The sequence below is a fragment of the Octopus sinensis genome, linkage group LG15 (genome assembly GCF_006345805.1).
Source record: "Octopus sinensis linkage group LG15, ASM634580v1, whole genome shotgun sequence".
NCBI lineage: Eukaryota > Metazoa > Mollusca > Cephalopoda > Octopoda > Octopodidae > Octopus > Octopus sinensis.
This window is the reverse complement of record NC_043011.1, coordinates 4,182,741-4,203,434: the sequence shown is the minus strand read 5'-3', so window position 1 is coordinate 4,203,434 and position 20,694 is coordinate 4,182,741. Positions and strand designations below refer to the sequence as shown.

The 20,694-nt window shown below is 35.5% G+C and overlaps 1 protein-coding gene across 10 annotated transcripts in view; it reads right to left on the bottom strand.

Moving 5' to 3' along the window:
- Positions 1 to 20,694, bottom strand: part of LOC115219722 (N-acetylated-alpha-linked acidic dipeptidase 2) — a 785,126-nt gene that overhangs the window by 323,482 nt on the left and 440,950 nt on the right. For 9 of the 10 annotated variants that reach the window (XM_036509422.1, XM_036509419.1, XM_036509418.1 and 6 more), the window contains one exon: positions 12,625 to 12,672. The exons of the other annotated variant lie outside the window; for it this stretch is intronic. In XM_036509422.1, the coding sequence (XP_036365315.1) occupies positions 12,625 to 12,672 (48 nt within the window). The remainder of the gene's footprint in view (positions 1 to 12,624; positions 12,673 to 20,694) is intronic. 10 annotated transcript variants of the gene reach the window in all.

Below are 20,694 nucleotides of genomic sequence, written 5' to 3'. Positions count from 1 at the left end.
GTCTCCTAAAAGTATTTCCTTCGTTTTTAAATTAACCCTTTAACTGTGAAATTAAATTCCAGTAATGATGTTAAATATCATCTCAAAAAGAAAAAAACAGGATTGGTATTTTCTGCAAGTCACATTGCCTCAATAAACTTGACATACCTCAACAAAAAATAGTTTCAAACATGATATTCTTCAACAAAAATTTTTTGCTCTATAAAACTGCCTTCCTCAGTTAAGGGCAATGAAATTTTGAGTGGATATATCTGCTCTTTCTAGTGAAAGGGTTAATTTTGTTAAAATGATCCTCTACCTAAGATGCATAACAAGTCTCCTTGAACTCATGTGTTCACTTCGTATTAATACAATTTCATTGTCAATGTAGGGCTGGAAGGACTATGGACATTATTCATCAACCATAGGCTACATTATGTTTAGTAAACAGTAGAATTTGAAGAAACTAGTGATGATCTATGATGGTTAATGGTAAAACAAAGAGTTCAAACAGTGGAATAAAATTTTGTTATAAGAAAAATTAAGTTTGTTCTTTTGAGAAAAACCCTTCAGTGGAGAACACTCAGTCGTTTACATCTATATGTATGCAGGTGTGTGTGTATGTACATACATACACGTTATATATACATATATACAAATATATATAAATATATACATATATATGTACACACACACATATGCACACACACACACACACATACAGTACATATACATATATTCTTTTATTTGTTTCATCCATGTGGCTACGGTCATGTGGGAGAACCACCATGGATTATAGATATATAGATATATAGAAGAAAAAAAAGGGACTAAAAAATTTGGGCAGATATCAATAAAGCAATTAGTTTTAAAAGAATTTGGTTCACAATATTCAACCATTAAATGTAAGCAGAATACATGTCCAAGGTAAATCTTCATGTATGACAAGTAATTCCAAAAATCCTTTGGTAGAAATTTGAGAAACTTAGAGTGTTTGATAACAAAGAATACATATAGGAGAAATTACATCTTTATTATACACCCTATAAAGCTGAAAATTGTTTCTATTGTATTATCATTCATATATGTATATATATATATATATATATTTATATAAAATATTAAAATTAATATTAAAAAAAATATGTTAACACGACATTATCAAAGCAATGCAAAGTTAGAGAAATTCGAATTGAATATATGAAATATTACCAGCACACACACACACACAATGGGTCTCTTTCAGTTGCTCTCTATAAAATCCATTCGTAAGGCTTTGGCTAATGCAAAGCTAGAAGACAATTGCCCAAGGTGCTATGCAGTAGGACTCAACAGAACAAGCTTCTTATTACACAACCACGCCTGTGCCTAGAGTGTCCCCATCATGGTTGCAGTTAGTTGCTGAACCCTCCTACCTTTTTGAGGCTGCCTACAAATAGAGTGCTTGGAGGGAATTCGATCTAATACACTGTTGCATTCCACTAATGGTAACTTCAGAGGATAACAATAATAATAATGATAATAATAATAATAATAATAATAATAATAATAATAATAATAATAATACACAGATTTGCTTGTCAGTTGTTTGACCTTAACCAGTTGAGCATGTCCCTTAGTGGCTGACGATATGTGCATCTCTGATCACGAGCAGAAGTAGTGGGGGTGCATCATAGCCATGTGTTGAGAGGGATTCTTTGGGGTTTGAATAGTTCACCTCTGGAAACATGGGTGGTTCTTTCAACATCCTTAAACAACCCTTATTCAGGGACCGTTTGAGCGGGATGGGCTACTCAACCTGAAGAAAATTCTAACTGGGCCCCACCTGCAAGGTCATGTGCTGTTTATCTTGATATGAGATCACCATGTTGCGCACATATGGTTGTGATGCATGTGCCTAGTCATGATGGGTATATTAGGCTTCGTATATTTTACCCCAGTGTCACTTTGATGGCATGAACTGCTCTCTCACTCAATAATAATAATAATAATATAACATATTTAAGAAAGACTATTTTTGTTTTCAACTGTTGGTGATGTCAGTGGACAATAAAATTATAAAAAACAAATATGAATTCTACATTTTGACAATTAGAAACATACAAAGAAATATAATCTAAAAAAGGCTACTTTTGTATTCAAATATTGGTGATGTCACTGGATAACCAAAAAATAAAAAATAAGCATAAGAATTCTACATTATCACAGCTAGAAACATAGAGATTTTACATCACACCAATTATTCATCTATTTATTAAATGCAGTAGACATTTCAGAAGAGTTAACCTTATTATATAATATATGTAAAGCAATTATAATTGAGAACTGAAATACCTGAATATCTTTCAAAATTTATGACAACATTTTATTGCAAAGCTCCCATTAAAATTCAATAAAATTAATTTAGAAGTAATTACATAATACAGTTCTTCAAGGCAAATATCACATGTAGAATTACCAATTTTTACGATGGTGCATAACTAATAATGGACCACTTTAAATCATATTTAATGTTTTTATCTTTTAAACCTCAAATGCACTTACAAAGATTTGTAGAATTGCTTTTCCTTCTATACTTAAATGAATGGGAATGATCATGAAATCTAGATATCCAAGTTGTAGCAGATGAACCAATGTAATAATACTTACGATCCCCTGTCATTACCTTACACGGATAAACTATATTTTCCCTAGAACATTAATTTTCTAAAGGGAATACAATTTTGTTTTTACAATTACACAGGCATTTATTCACTTGTACTTAGTACTTGTAGTAAAAATAATTTCTATTAGTTCTCCTCTCATGTATGTATGTATACATGTATGTATGTATGTATGTATGTATGTATGTATGTATGTATGTATGTATGTATGTATGTATGCATGCATATATATGTGTGTATACACACATACACACACATGTAATTTTTGATACTAATGGGCATACGTCATTTAGTGTGTTGACTAAAGTACATTCATAGTTTTTGGCTACCTGATGTCATCTATGGTTGGGGTATATTTCCGCTGGATCTACTTCATTCATTGATTAATATCATCATCATTATATATATACATACACACACACACACATATATATATATATATATATATATATATATATATATATAATATATATATATATATATACATATATATATGTGTGTGTATATAAATTGTACTTCAAATTTGAGGTTCTGATAAAGCTATAAGGTGTTACTCAGCTCAACTGTGAGTCCACTGCATCTTGTAGCAGAAACAGCTGTAAGCTAATGAAGTTCATAAGACAAATTTTTTATTTCTTTGTCATCTTATTTTCTAATTATTGCTCAGTGCTCAACTAATGCTTCCTTCTGAAGGATATGTATACTGAGTTCTACACCACGTTATTTGTCTCTCAGAGTCTAAATGAAATATATATATATACATATATAAACAAGAAGGGTAGTAATATTATTTACTACCAGGTGCCCAGCACAAAAGACGAATTAGTCATAAGACAAAAATATTATTCATATAGAAAAATATTATATATATATAAAATATTATATTATATATATATATATATACATATATATATATACACACACATACATATATACACAAGTACATGTGTGTTGAGTGTGTATACAAAAGTACACACACATGCATGCATGCATGCATACATACATACATGCATGCATACATACATACATACATACATACATACATATAAAGAATATGAGGGGTTTAGTTCACTGGTGATCTAAACGAATAGGTACACTGAGTAAGTGCTATAGTTTGTCATCTGTTAGGTTCCAAGTTCACAGCTGAGGCTGGAGCTAAGGATTTTTATTAGGCTTCCAAGTTAGCAGGTATATATTATATTAGAGGAAAAAGGACAACAAAAACCAAGCTAGGATGAGCCTCTCAAGTCATTTAGTATATTCAATTGGGGTAAGGCGAATATGAAGTCTTACAGCTGTTTCTGGGATATACCTAGTGATAGGCTAGTATGTCAGTACACTAGGTATTCCATCATCAGAGACAAGGTGTGTATGTATGAAATATCTAGACAGGGAAATTCGCAGTTTATAAGATGAGTCCAAAACCTAGGTACCAGATTATCCGATTCTGGGTTGTCCATTTATCTAATGTTTTTTCCTAGAGATAAGACAGAACATTTTATGACCTCTGCCCTCACATGTCTTTGCCAGTATATACACATTGAAGTTTTACTATAGCATTGTAAATGTATCGGCTGCTATTTCCAGTAAACATTGGTGCCTTGTTGCACCACTACTCTATATTTATACTGCTACCTTTATGGTGCTTTATTTTACTAAAAAGTAATATTTTATATATATATATATAGGCGCAGGAGTGGCTGTGTGGTAAGTAGCTTGCTAACCAACCACATGGTTCCGGGTTCAGTCCCACTGCGTGGCATCTTGGGCAAGTGTCTTCTGCTATAGCCCTGGGCCGACCAATGCCTTGTGAGTGGATTTGGTAGACGGAAACTGAAAGAAATCTGTCGTATATATGTATATATATATATGTATGTGTGTGTGTGTTTGTGTGTCTGTGTTTACGTCCCCCTAGCATTGCTTGACAACCAATGCTTGTGTGTTTACGTCCCCATCACTTAGCGGTTCGGCAAAAGAGACCGATAGAATAAGTACTGGGCTTACAAAGAATAAGTCCCAGGGTCGATTTGCTCGACTAAAGGCGGTGCTCCAGCATGGCTGCAGTCAAATGACTGAAACAAGTAAAAGAGTAAAAGCGATACGATATATGTGTATGTGAGTGATTGTGTGTGTGTGTATGTACTTATATATATATAGTCACATATACATACATATGTATCAGTATATATATATCTATGTATACATACACACACACACACACACACATATATACGTAAACACACATACATATACATATGCAGATATGAATGCAGGTGTACATGCACATTAGTTGATGCCATGTCTTGCTTGTACATGCATGAATATATATTTTTTGTTATAAGTAAATATGTATGTATGTACATATTCATAGCTATAAAATATGTATGAACATATATCATAACAGTTTTCATGAGAAGGATTAAAAACACGAGAGTCCAGAAAAACATTTCCCCTGTTGATGACTCAATTTCGTTATTGCTCTACCAAAATTTCTCTAACAATAATGTTGTGGTCGAAAGCTATTTTTTCCTTTTTGTCTCTTGTTTTGTTGAATCAATAAAGTGCACAACACACATTCACATAATATCTTGTATATATATATATATATATATATATATGTACAGGTTGGGCCAAAATCATGCACAAAATAAGTTCAGTACACTTTAGAATTTCTTCAATTCTTCTAAACTTTAATAAAATATATAAAATAATGTTGAATAGAGCGAAGGATGAGGGGGACAATACAAAGACAGACATAAAGTGTGTGGATTTACTTATAATGAAATAAAAAAAAAAAACAAGAAAGAAAGAAAGTATACACGGGACATATGCATAGCATGCAAAGGTTTAAAAAACAGGTGGCAGGGAGGATGATAGAGATGTGGCCCTCCTAATACTGGAAGGCCTCTAGGCATAATCAAGGAACCCCACTGTCCAAGATTTCCCTGAAACCCCAGGAGCAAGTGCACCCTCCATTTCCTTGTCTCCAACTCACAGGTCTACACTTAGAGAGGTACCATCCACTCTTGCTATTTTCGCAACTTTCACCCACCTTTCAATAAACTCACTGGAGGACAGCACTTCCCTCTCCACTCAATTTCTTTTTCAAGTGAAACTTAAAGAAGTGAATGAGAGCTCTACCAAAGAGGAATGTATCTGTCCTGATGCCTTTCAACCTTGACCATCAAACAACTTCTTTTGCTATAGTCACCAGGCAAAGGAAAACTGCCTTATCTGCCCAATTGAAGGAAGTCAGTGGTGCAGTCATCACTACAGACTTGGCCAATAGTCAGATCTGACCCACATGTGACAGCAGCTGTTCAACGTAACCCAACAAGTTAGCAATGCCCGGACACTGAACGTGGGCATGCAGAATGGTTAACATAATTTTAAAAAAATTCAAATGTTTGATGCATCACTTTTGGCTTATCATGTGTATGTGTGCATATATATAAGTCTTGCAGTTACTTTTACTTCACTGTTTACAAGAATTTGCATATAGTGGTAGACAAATTGATTTTTTTTTTTTTTGCTCAAACACACTTGCATAGATTCCTGTAGACTGTAGCAGATTTAATTCTTCAGTTTCATACTAGTATTGAAGAACTTCAAAAGAACTATCTTCAGAGCATTTTCTTGTAGTTCATGAAGCAAAAAATATGACAGATTGTTATATGATGCATAGAAACCCAAGCACTTTATCTGTTGCCTCCCAAAGAGAAAGTTCAAATTTCCTACAATGTCTATAACTTGACATTAAATGTGTTTTTGTGTTCATAATTGGTGTGAGATGTGCTATAATATTTCTCAGTTAAACATGGATTGTAATATCTTTAGCTGTTATTACATTTGAGTGTTATAGTCCAAGACAGAGCATGCAAACCTCAAGGGGCTTATTTTTTATCTTTTATCAAATATACTCTGAAAGCCAAGTAGTGTTTTCTTTGTGATCATGTATGAAAGAACTTGAGTGCTGATATAGTCAGCTATTAAATGAATTGTCTGTAAACCTTATATAGGATACATTCCTGCTACTATGGTCAACTGAGAAGAAAGTGATGGACATGTGCATCTGATGCAAACAGTTTGAGTTATGTATTTTAGCAGTTCTGCACAAATATTAACATTTTTATGTTACATAATTTGCATCAAGTACGCTTCATTATTTATGAACTTGTAGTTTTACCCTAGTAAGGATATTTTACATTCTGGTGTTATTGAGCTAAATCATCATCATCATCATTTTCATTTAGCATCTGCTTTCCATGCTAGCATGGGTTGGACGGTTCAACTGGGGTCTGGAAAGCCAGAAGGCTGCACCAGGCCCAGTCTGATCTGGCAGTGTTTCTACGGCTGGATGCCCTTCTTAACGCCAACCACTCCGTGAGTGTAGTGGGTGCTTTTTATGTGCCACCCGCACAGGTGCCAGACGGGGCTGGCAAACGGCCACGGACGGATGGTGCTTTTTACGTGCCACCGGCACGGGGGCCAGGCGAGGCTGGCAACAGCCACAATCGGATGGTGCTTTTTACGTGCCCTAAATAAGAATTTGTAGATAAGTGTGGTACAAGTTATATTCAATTTCATGTTTGTTTTGATGATACATTCATAAAGTCATTTATTTTGTAACCAGACTGCACTGGTTCTCATAAAATATGAAATGCGAATTTTGTATATATTTCACAGGTGCTGCATCTGTTGTGCTGGGGTGGGTGAATTTGTTCTTATAATGTTCTATGGTTTTGTCTACTAATCTACCTGACCTTATGATCATAATTTAAACAGCAGTGCTGAAGTTTTTATTATTATAAAATTATTCCCATGAATTACAACTGTATAGTATAGCATAGCATTTTATAGTACAGTACAATATGTGTGTGTGTGTATTTTATATATGATATGCTGACTTACAGATAACTGACTGTTACATACATATAACTGTGTGTATATATATATATTATAACTGCATATATATATATATATAGAGAGAGAGAGAGAGACAGAGACAGAGAAAGAGAGAGGAGTAGATAGACAGCTGACAACTGATGAAGGGTCATTCTCTGTATATACTTGTCCTGTTTCCATTTTCGTTTGCATATTTAACTTGCTTGTTTTTGTGTATCATGTTGTTTACATAGTTGGTGCATCCTGTACCCATATATACATATACATATTGTTTATATTATAACTATTTAATCCAACGCCGTGCATCCCTTTTCCAAGGAAGTTTATCTTAACCTTTTTGATGCGACTCTACTCTATATTGTTTTCTTCCTCCATCCTTCTCCAATTCCCCTTTTCTCTCCTCCCTCTTTCACCATTTTCTATCTGTCTCTCCCCCCTCTCTCTCTCTCTCTCTCCCTCATTTTCTCTCTCTCATTGCTCATGCGTGACCATCGTCCATCTTTCTTTTCCTCACGTGACCATCTTTCTTTTCCTGCATGGACATTCAAAGGACTGAACGTTTTCTTTCACTCCAATCTTTTCTTTTTGCAAAGAAAATATTTCTCCCAGCGTTCACAATTTTCCTCCCATTCTGGTCTAACAACCCTCCATATTTGTTTTCATTTGGTTTCCTTGTATGTCTCCACTGTCCTGTTTTTGTTCTCAACTTTGACCTTCCATAAATCCTAAATTTTATTTTAGAATTTATGGGAGGAATTGTCTTTGAAGACTTTTATTGTCTTTGAATGCTAAAAATGAGGAGTAGATAGACAACCAACAACTGAAGAAGGGTTGTTCTCTGTGTTCACTTTTTCTGTTTCCATTTTTATCTTGTGGTTTGTGTATTTAACTCTTTGTTTTCGTATTTCATGTTTATACATTCGGTGATGTGCTGTACCCATATATAGATACACACACACACACACATATATATATATATATATATATAATATATAATATAACTGAATAAATTTATATATATATATACACACACATATAAAAATCTGTGTGTATATATAATATATATTTTACCATAACGATAAATACACGTGTGGTTCAGTCGTGAATTATAGCAGCGAATGCAATCGACTGAACCACACGTGTATTTATCGTTATGGTAAAATCTGGCGTGCGATTGAGTAAATTGTATTTTAGATGGTTTTGGCTGATGAGCTACAAGTGAATTACTGTGAGTAAAATTAAATTCAATTCATTAATAGCGAAACAATTGTCCCAAAATAATCTGTATTTTTGTTATTTTTATTTGCCCTGTTTGTTTGAGCAAACAGTCGTGCTGACTTTCATTGGAAACATTTATTTTGTGGCTGAAACCTATCGGATCTATTTCTAGTGCCAGAGTGAGCCACTTAGTGACCACTCTCTTATATTTAAGTATAAAATTTTGTCATAATCCAGGTTTTTTGTGCACTGGGCCACTTGGTGTTAAATGGATGTACTATTAAATTAGTATCCAATTTTCTCACCCTTATCAGTTAATTATATATAATATATATATATATATAGGGTACGATGGGTGAACTGTCATCATTTTATAATTTTAATTTTGTGCATGTGCATTATTTGTCTTTTATTTTTTCAACTACACAGTATAGTAGGGCCAACTGGGCACCATCTGTGGGAAAAACAGCACCATGATGCAGTTCACTCTGCTTGGCATTTACACTGGAAGCTCCAATAATACAAACAATCTGAAGACAGTGCAATTTGCAAACATGTTCTGAGAGTGAGAAAAATCAAACATCCAGTCAACATTATGGTGTTTGGAGTGATCACTAGTGATGGCGACATTACGACCCCATTCATCTTCCCATATGGCCTCAAACTCAACACACAGAGGCCCACATCAAGTGCCTAGAGGAGGTAGTGCTGCCCTGTGTCAAGAGGGTGGCTGCTAGAAGACCCTATGTTTGACAACACAAGCTCATGCCACACAAGCAGGAGAACCCAGTCATCGCTGTCAGACAATTTTGGCAACCACATCACTCCTAACATCTGATCATATCACCCCTAACACCTAACTCCCTAGACTGCAACTGCCTTGATTATTATGTGTGGGGCACAGTCGCGTGAAAGACCAACAAAACTCCTTATAACATCCAAGATGAACTGAAGGCAATGGATTATGACAGAATTCACCAGAAGTGTTTCAGGAGATTCTGAAGTCATCTGGAGGCTGCAGCTGAAGCAAATGGTGATTTTATTGAATATTTTTACTCTTTAGTGTTTGAAGATATTTTTATGTAATTTTGATAAATATATCTGTTAAAATGAGATGTCAATGTTAGTTTCCTTTTTGCATAATTTAGACAACTTTTTGCGTAATTTATTCACTGTACATATCCTCATCATCATCATCATCGTTTAACGTCCGCTTTCCATGCTAGCATGGGTTGGACGGTTCAACTGGGGTCTGGGAAGCCAGAAGGCTGCACCAGGCCCAGTCTGATCTGGCAGTGTTTCTACGTGCCACTGGCACAGGCATATATATATATATATATATATATATACACACACACACACACACACATGCAAATATTGAACAATGAGAATGAGTGCTCAACACCACATTGGTGAATAAAGATTCTTTATTTGTGTATTAAGGCTACCATTGGTTTCATATTTAGAAATAGCTCAACGATGTTTCAACTCAATCACAAAGTAAAACTGGTGTTTGTATCAAAACACGAAAAGTCACAGAAAGTCAAAATGAGATCGCACAAGAATTTTTAGTAAAAAAAAATAAAAACAAGAAAACAAGGAGAATGACTCTTGGATGATTATCTTCTTTGTATTTGACTTTTGGGAAAAACTGAAGTAGCAACGTTTTTGCACATGCATATTTGCAATCTGGTTGCCAAATTTTGGCGTCAAAATTTGGAAGATTTTGAAATTTTATGTTATTAAGTTTGTGTGCATTTTGTGTGTATATTCATGGATTAGTAATGCCTATTTTTGTTTCAGTCTATGTATTATGTTTTTTTTGTGCATCCACATGTGTATGCACATACATGCACTCATATGCACACAACACACACACACACATGAACATGCAGATACACACACACACACAGGGAAGGAGGGATGCAAGCAAAAAGGTAGGTAGGTAAGTAGGTAGATAGATAGACAGATAAATTTAAAATGAGGGTGAGAAATTAGATATTTTTTTAATTAACATCGATTTCACACCAGTGGTCTAGCATAAAAAAAACTGAAGTTTCAGTAAAATTGTATTATATATATATATATATTAGAGAGAAACCACTATGTGGACACCCATATGCTAGAAATAGATCTGCTACGGTCTCACCACTAAGAAATGCTCTCAAGAAAAAGATTTAGCAAAACAACCAAAGGCAAAAGAAAAAGTAACTATTCAAATAATCCACATTTTTATTACTTTTTCTTTTGTCTTGCTCGATTACGTTTTGGTTGTTTTGCTAAATTTTCCTTGAGAACATTCCTTAGTGGTGAGACCATAGCGGATCTATTTCTAGCATATGGGTGTCCACATAGTGGTTTCCCTCTAATATATAGATAGATAGATAGATAGATAGATTGACGGATAGATAGATAATACCCAGAAACACCAGCTACATGGAAAACAAACAATAAAATGGGTGCTATCATACTTAAAAGTGGTGAGCTAAGAAATGATAACAAAAATTTCATGCACAGTGAGAAGAGAAAATCAATGGACAATGGATTAATACTAATTGACAATAAAAGTAATAGCAATACCCTAATGATTTAAATTTGAAAAAAAAAATGTAGTGGAGAATAAAATAGATCTTTGGTCGTACCAAGACACCATGATCATCATCTGGTCAGACGACTGACCAGAACCAGTGCAATTCTTTCATACAAGGTATCCTGGTTGAGCAATGCTAAATGAATGTCTGGTTTGAAGTTCAGTCACATTGATCTTTCAAAAGCCCAATGTCTCGTATACACATGCCATGACTACGTATAATAGCAGTCATCACTGTATTATTATCTGCAGTACGGAGATGACAAACAAAGAAGTACAAACAGCCATTCCTGGGTACTTTACCTCTGTTAGGCATTTTTCAAAGTCATTGCATTGCTCTTTATTCAGCCACTGATATCTTACATATAGTTTTGTACTTATCTAAGATCTAGTAGCAAGCTTGACACCATGTTTCTCTAACAAGGTTTAATAACACAGAAACATGTATAGAGTTATCATTCTATAGTCAATGGTCAAACTCACTACTGTATTATATTTCTAAAAAAATTTTAATTAATTCTTATATTGGGATTGCCCAACCAGTATTTCTGAAACAGAATTCCTCATACTGCTTGATATCATTTTCTCCTTATTATAGTTTAAATTTTGATAAATTTTCTTGGTTCACCATAAAATAACTATGAGCCCATTTTATTATATATTTATATATGAGCAAAACGCCCCCACCCCCGTCCAATGGATGGTGCTGAGTTGTCAAACATTTAAACCAAATTTTCTCAAAACAACTTGTCCATCCGTCCCATAGGCCTCCTCTTTGAGAAACACTGATTTAACCTAAATTTGAGACACCAGCAAAAGAAGAAATAAAGAGACTTTCCAAAGAAAAACGATTTTATTCACACAACTATGCAACTGAAGTGTTTAAAGTACCAGTAATGATAAAGCTGTTGACTGGGAGAACACAAACATGGTTTAAACAGTAAGCTTGGCAGGAAAGAAACATGCCTTTAAGCAGTACAAAAACAACATGCATTCTTCTCACATATGTATAGTATCGGTTGCAACAGCTAATGTACTTGCACGTACAAATGCATGTTCTCAAGGCTTTATTGATCACATTCTCACCTGGAATCGATTTTTGTAATTTTTTCAAGATTTATACACGCCCTGATACCATTGGTATCTACATATCAAATTTGATGGAGGATGCCTGAGATCCTAGAAGACACACACACACAGACAGAACGGATAGATAAGATTTTAGACAGACAGAACAGATAGATAAGTAAAATAAAGCAATGTACTTACTGATTTGAATGATCAGGTGATGTTGAAGGTGTAGCCGAGTTATGGTTTCTAGAAAAAAAAATACAAGAAAAACCAGATAAAGTCACCCTTTCAGTCTGTGAAGGGATTTTTTTTTGTTTTGTAAATTATGACAACACCACTTCCTTGCTTAGTATCTATTCTGTCTTTCTTGTAAGATATCTTTATATATAAAAGTGAGGTTGTGTGCTGTCTGTCTCCTACGATTTAGATTCCTAACTACTCCCACATTTTGTGGTGCAGTTTAACCAAAAGCGGGTATCTTATAGTTGTGATTCATATCGAGCCCTTCTGGGTATTAGCGCACATCTACAATGAGTCTACGATTAAAAAAAAAATTTACCATCATTTTTTCCCATTTTTAATGCATTTTTTTTGCTATTATATAAGGGAAGTAATTCTCTAAAAATGCTTATATATTTATTTCCCTTACAAACCCGAGCAACGCCGGGCAATACTGATAGTTGAAGTATAAATTGAACATTGGTGAGAGGTAGATTACTGAGTTGAATGACATACACAAGGCATTCATGTTTGCATGAACCAATTTCCATTTTATGTGGATAGAGATACACAAACATCCATCCATCCATCCATATATACATATAATTGATAATTGAAAGAATAACAAAACAAATAAATTATTGATATTCTGAATCTGCAATCTGTACTCTTGTTTCAATAATTTTATGCAATCATAAAATCATTTCATCAGCAAAAATGTAATTGCAATATATTTCACTGAAGGCTTCAGAATATCAATAATTTGCTTTCTTGCATGCTTTCAATTTTATTTGGCTCTATACCTACTTTGTAGCTAACTCCCAAGTATACACAACATTACACTTGGTTAAGTGTGCAGCACAGAAATATAGGACTGTAAACAGATAATAAATAAGGAGGCCTAATGTTACTGTTAATTAAATGTCATGTCATGCCACTTTCGAGTGCCACTGGTAACATGGAGCCCAGTATGATCTGTCGCATTTTGGTAGCAACTAATCATCATCATCATTGTTCGACCGTGGTCGAGACAATGGAATTTACTATGCTACGCCAGACTTCACGGTCCATCATGGCATTACAGAGGTCCTGGTGCTGGATGCCTGTATCCCTGGAGATTACATCAGGGTAGGAGAGTGTGCACCCTCTGGTATTGCGAGTAGATGGCTTCCAGAGGTGATGAGTAGAAATTACCTCTTTTTCAGCTCTACAACAATGTCCAGCAAACTGGACTCTCCTACCTTTTACAAGAGATGACACAGGTGGTAGTTTCCCATATATTTGCATTTTAGTTGGATGGCGCCTCCACGAGAGATTTTGAGCTCTCATGAGGAGGCGAGTGTAGGTTCCATCCAACCGCCTCTCAAGCTTCTTTGATAACGTCCAGGTTTCTGAGCCATATAGTAGAATTGGTTCGACTGTGGCTTTGAAGATTTCAAGTTTGAAGTCTCTACTTAGATTTGATGACCAGATCTTATGCATGTCATTACAGGCTGACCAGGCCATACCCTTTAGTAGCAACTAAATCAGCATCTCCACCATGCTAGCGTGGTGAGGTGAGTGATTGGGATGCCATGCAAGACGAAAAGCAAAACTTGTCGAAGTGCAGAGGGACATGTAGGCATCAATAATCATCCGAGAGAGGAATTAACCTCAATGAGGAAAAAAATCACTGAGCCAGGGTCATGGCTAAGTCACGGGGGAGCAGCATGGCAGATGGACAGTTTCATGTATTGATCTTCATTCAGCAAAACTACATGACACAACCTGAGCAGAAGAAATTCTTTCAGCCAGTGGTCAGTCTAGGGTCAACCAATCCAGTTGATAGAACTGGTGATTCATCAACTGACTTTAGCTACTTGAAAATACTATGGAGTTCTGAACTACATAGTGTCACCAATTGAAGTTGGATGACTACTACGACTACTACTACTACTACTACTAGTAGTAGTAGTAGTAGTAGTAGTAGCAGCAGCAGCAGCAGCAGCAGCAGCAGTAGTAGTAGTAGTAGCAGTAGTAGTAGTAGTAGTAGTAGTAGTAGTAGTAGTAGTAGTAATGTGCACTTACAGCACATCATAGATTTTATGTGTATATATGATCATGTGTGCCTGTGTTTCTCGTTATCATCATCATTATTAAAGATCCGTTTTTCCATGCTGGTATGTGTTGGACAGTCCATCAAGAAATGATGAACCAGAGGACTGCACTGAGCTCCAATGTCTGCCTTGGCATGCTTTCTACAGCTGGACTCTCTTTCCAATGCCAACCACATGACAGAGTGCCCTTTATATTGGCACCAGCAAGTCCCCTTAACTTGAGAGGTGGTATAAGTGTTGAGGGAAAGAAAGTATGATACAAGGACAGGAACAGGTGACTTCATGAAGTGGAAATAAACGGCCTCCTCAGATGGAGAGAAAGAGAGAGAGAGAGAGTCAGGGAAAGAGAATGAGTGAGAGAGAGAGATGATGAAGGCATACTTTCAAGGGACAAGATGAAATATAAGGGAGAATAGGGATGTATCTGTGTGTGTGTGTATTTTCCCCGACTCCTGATTTGTTATATATATATGTGTGTGTGTGTGTGTGTGTGTGTGTGTGTGTGTGTGCGCGTGCGTGTGTGTGTGATCACCATCATTTAATGTCCACATACCATGCTGGCATGAGTTAGATGATTCGACAGGGTTCATATATTTGAATTTTTGCAAACAACTTGCAGATGCAAGTGCTACCAGTTAAAAGCTCCACATACCGGATGCTGGCAAGTTTATGGGGTCATATATATATATATTTATCCACCAATGTGGTGTTGAGCACTCATTCTCATTGTTTGAAATTAACACACACACACACACACGTTATTTTTATGATGTGCTTAAATATTCAATATGCTACTAGAATTTCATAGACAAACAGCTATCTGCACTCCATCTAAATTGCAATATTTCATTTCTAGGTTTCAGACATGACTTTCCCCATTTCATCAACTACTTGTAAACAATTACTGGTGAAAAAAAATGTAAAAACAAATCTGATAAACAGGAAGAAATGATGAGGATAGGGATAGAGAGAACAGAAAATAGAAAGGAGACATAGATTATGTTGAGTTATGTCCCTTAAACATTTTGAATGTGATGTACTTAGGCAAGCACAGAGACAAAGATGCAAACAAGCTTAATCGTTATTATATACATACATATATATATATATATATATACCAGCATTACAGATACATCTGAAGTTTTTATATGGTAGTATTTACACACACACATACACACAATATATATATATATCCACAATACACACACACACATATCATCATCATCGTTTAACATCTGCTTTCCATGCTAGCATGGGTTGGACGATTTTGACTGAGGGCTGGCGAACCAGATGGCTGCACCAGGCTCCAATCTTGATCCGACAGAGTTTCTACAGGTGGATGCCCTTCCTAACGCCAATCACTCCGGGAGTGTAGTGGGTGCTTTTTACGTGCCACCGGCACGGGGGGGGGGCAGTCAGGTGGTACTGGCAACGACCTCGCTCGAATCCTTTTACACATGCCACCAGCACAATAATATATATTATTACTATTTTCTGCATTCATAAAATGTAATGACTTTAAAATTAGCTCATTCGTTAGAGGGAAACATAATGTAAATACATTTGCATACTTCCACTTATAATGATCGAAAGGGGTAACAGACGCTTTTATTATTGCACAAAGTGTTAAACTGTGTTGGCCTTTTACAATTAAAAAAACAGCACTAATTACATACTGGGTGAGATGAACAACTTGGAGTTTCCAACCAGCTTAGAGATACAGAAACATGTAGCTATCCCAGCATCAGTAGAAATAACTGTGTTCATGGCAAGGAGGGAGACACAGACAGTTGCCTCAACATTCTACAATTATCATCAAAAACAGCCTTTTTATAAGACACAAGAAGATTCTAGAAGATTGAATCATATGTTGGCTTGATGTTGTGGCTGTGTGGTAAGTAGCTTGCTAACGAACCACATGGTTCCAGGTTCAGTCCCACTGCGTGGCGTCTTGGGCAAGTGTCTTCTGCTATAGCCCCGGGCCGACCAATGCCTTGTGAGTGGATTTGATAGACGGAAACTGAAAGGAGCCTGTCATATATATATATACATATAAACGATGATGATGATGATGATGATGTATGTGTGTGTTTTTGTGTGTCTGTGTTTGCCCCCGAGCATTGCTTGACAACCGATGCTGGTGTGTTTACGTCCCCGTCACTTAGCGGTTTTCCACAAAAAGAGACCTATAGAATAAGTACTGGGCTTACAAAGAATAAGTCCCAGGGTCGATTTGCTTGACTAAAGGTGGTGCTCCAGCATGGCCGCAGTCAAATGACTGAAACAAGTAAAAGAATAAAAAAGAGAGTAAAGAGTTATTAGATGAATCGCTTGAAGCTAGTGTGATTTGGTTGTGATGCATGGCCAGTTACCTAGCAGTTCAGGTCTCAATCACAGCTACAATTGTATTTGTCGGCACAAAATTGCAAAAGGAATATTGTCTGTCAATATGAAGAACCTACCTAGTTTGTATCAATTTAATTTTCAAGGTAACTAACCAGATCTAGAGTTGTCATTATACTTAGCAAAAACCAGAATAAGATCCACATTGTCATTCATTTTTCCTCGAAAATTAAATGTTTGTTAATCAAAATTTTTCAGGGTTTTTTTTTTTTGCTTTTTCTGAGAAGAAACTTTTAGTAACATTAATGAATGTTTTCAACCTAGGGTTATAATTTCAGTTACTTCAAAACTCTAATTTTGAAGAAGTACTCAACTTTGCTCAGGGTTTATGAATAGCTAAAACAAATATAATAATCTGAATTACTATATTTTTGATATATTACTTCAAAAAGAAACTAACAATCTCAACTTTGTCTGAGAATGTTGAGTCATTCGGAATTATGTCTGTGTCACAGAAAAGATGGTTCAAACTGAAACACTTATATAAAATTGAACACAAAAAAAAATGACAAATTTTGAACTTAAATTAAATTTGTACTCTTACATTTTTACTTAAATAACATAATTATGTTTTTTTCAAAATACTATTTAATTTACATAATTAAAAGATTGTTTTTCTTTCTTTATTAGTAATCTTTTCTTGTTTATTGCATTGCCTGGTGGGCATACAACATTCTAAGTTTTTCTATCAGAAGTTGAAAAGAACAAATTTTAACAATTTTCACCTTGACGGGGTAAAACAGTGACTATGTGGAACATGCACACATACATACGCATGCATACACATGCACATGCACACACACAGAGGTTACCTACATCAAGTATGATAGCCTGCACTAAGCTATCCTTTGTAAGATTAACCTTAAAATAATGAGTTTGTTCACAGTGCTCAGCTAACTACGTTAAAAGATATTTAAATAGAAAAAAACATTAACATATAGATGCAAGTATGCGTGTGTGTGTGTGTGTGTGTGTGTGTGTGTGTGTGTGTGAGTGAGTGTGTGTGTGAGGGGGTGGATGATAGATAGATAAAAAACTAAAAATATGAAGATATTGAGAAAAAAAGAGAGATGGAAAGACTGAGAGTCAGTCAAAGAGAACTACGTAAACAAATCCTGTTAAGAAGTTCAACAGATAAGATCAATAACCAGTGAATGAGAAGGAAAAACTGATTGAATGCATCCTAGGGAAATAACTAAATGTTTCACACTACCAGCACTGTGTTGGTTACGATGATGCGGATCCCAGTTAATCCAATCAAAGAAATCAATGAGCAAGTGGCTGAGCACTCCACAGACACATGTTCCCTTAATGTAGTTCTCAGGGAGATTCAGTGTGACACAATGTAATAAGGCTGGCCCTTTGAATTGCAGTTACAACTCATTTTTTGCCAAAGGAGTGGACTGAAGCAATAATAAATAAAGTGCCAGTCTCAAGGACACAATGCACCGCCCAGGATCAAACTCACGACCTTATGGTCTTGAGCCGAGTACTCTAACCACTAAGCCACATGCCTTCACTCAAACATTTTACACAGCTCTATAGACGTAGGAGTGGCTGTGTGGTAAGTAGCTTGCTAACCAACCACATGGTTCTGGGTTCAGTCCCACTGCGTGGCATCTTGGGCAAGTGCCTTCTGCTATAGCCCCGGGCTGACCAATGCCTTGTGAGTGGATTTGGTAGACGGAAACTGAAAGAAACCTGTCGTATATATGTATATATATATATATATATATATATATATATATATTATATATATATATATGTATGTATGTGTTTTTGTGTGTCTGTGTTTGTCCCCCTAGCATTGCTTGACAACTGATGCTGGTGTGTTTACGTCCTCGTCACTTAGCGGTTCGGCAAAAAGAGACCGATAGAATAAGTAGTGGGCTTACAAAGAATAAGTCCTGGGGTCGATTTGCTCGACTAAAGGTGATGCTCCAGCATGGCCACAGTCAAATGACTGACACAAGTAAAAGTAAAAGTAAAGTAAGCTCCATTGAAAATAAGAGGTCAAAGGTTATGCTTGAGAGAAGGAGCATCTTCTAGAGCAGGGAAGCTGATGGGTAGCATTAATGTGAAGGAGAGATATCAAAGACCTAATAAATCGCCAGTTTGACCCTTTTAGCATTTAAACCAGCCATATCTGGTTCAAATATTCCTCTTGTTTTATATATAGACTGGCCAGATCTGACCTTTGACACCTACCCAACAATATCATTCTAAAAATTAAAAAAACACTCATATTACTGAAATCTTGAAGCTATGAGAAAATGCATGATTAATTCAAAACACTGTGAATAAATAAACACTACACTTAACCAAGTATTCTGAATGCTTAAAGGGTTACATTTAGGACATTAAACAAAAAAAGAAAAAAGTAAGAGTTCTACAGTTGTTATCCACTTGAAAAACAATTTAAGTAAGTGTGAACATACTTAATGCTGTACTTAAAAGATGATGATGTTACCAAAATGGTTAATTATATTATTCTAATTATTTCAGTAAGTAGGGGAAATAACTGCAGATTTGTCTTGATCTTGAATAGACCTCCTCAGCAAAGAATACACTTCACTGTAGTTGCTGAAGTAGTGAGGATTGAATCACTATGTCGTTATACGCTGGTGCACATGAGTAGGTATGAAAAATTAGCATAGACTGTAATTAATTACCCAGACAAACTAATCAAATCAACATTGCAATGTGTGTGCGTGTGTGTGTGTGTGTGTGTGTGTGCACTAGAGCATGACTGCTTAATGGTTCTCACTCTGGTGCGTTCAAACTAGTTGAGAATCTATGGTCATAGTTGAGTGGTTAGTTTCTATACAAGTACAGAGAATCATGTCGTTGTTGTTGTACCTACTGTTTAACACCAGGTTAGTATCGATCATACAGACTTATGATCAAAGGCATTCCAGCACTGACCATCCTATTTTGTATATCAGAGACTACTACTTTATACAGTTTCTATCTTAGACAGTAGGGGTCAGATTTTTAGTGAATTTGGCTGCCATTTTTGGAAGGCCAGATGAGTATATACAAGCTGCTTTGTTGCTTAACCCATATCAACTCCATCCAGCAGACCTAGGATCAAAGATATTCCAACCATTATTTACCACAGACAGCACTTACTATTTATAAGAAATAATAATCTATATTTAATTAATTATGATTTTCAAAATTAGTTGTTTTATGTGTTTGCCTTTTTTTGTGGTTTTTTGAACAGAATTTGCCATTTAGATGACAGGTTTCATCAATATTTGGGCACAAATAGTAAAATCTGTTTTTTGCTGATGAGATCGAAATTAGACTGAAACATGCCAGAGTTGTCTCCAATACTTGCTGAAAAATAATTTTAATCAATGACTAATAATACTTCTTTTTCTTTTTCTTCACCATATCACATGAAATGTGATGCTTGCTACAGTAACACATGAGGTCTAATTTACAATTCTCAGCTGAATGGTAAGTATTTTTAAGGAAACGTCTCTTGTTAATAACTCTTGACTTCAAAGTTGAATTATTTCAGTTAGAATTAGGAAGCCAGGGC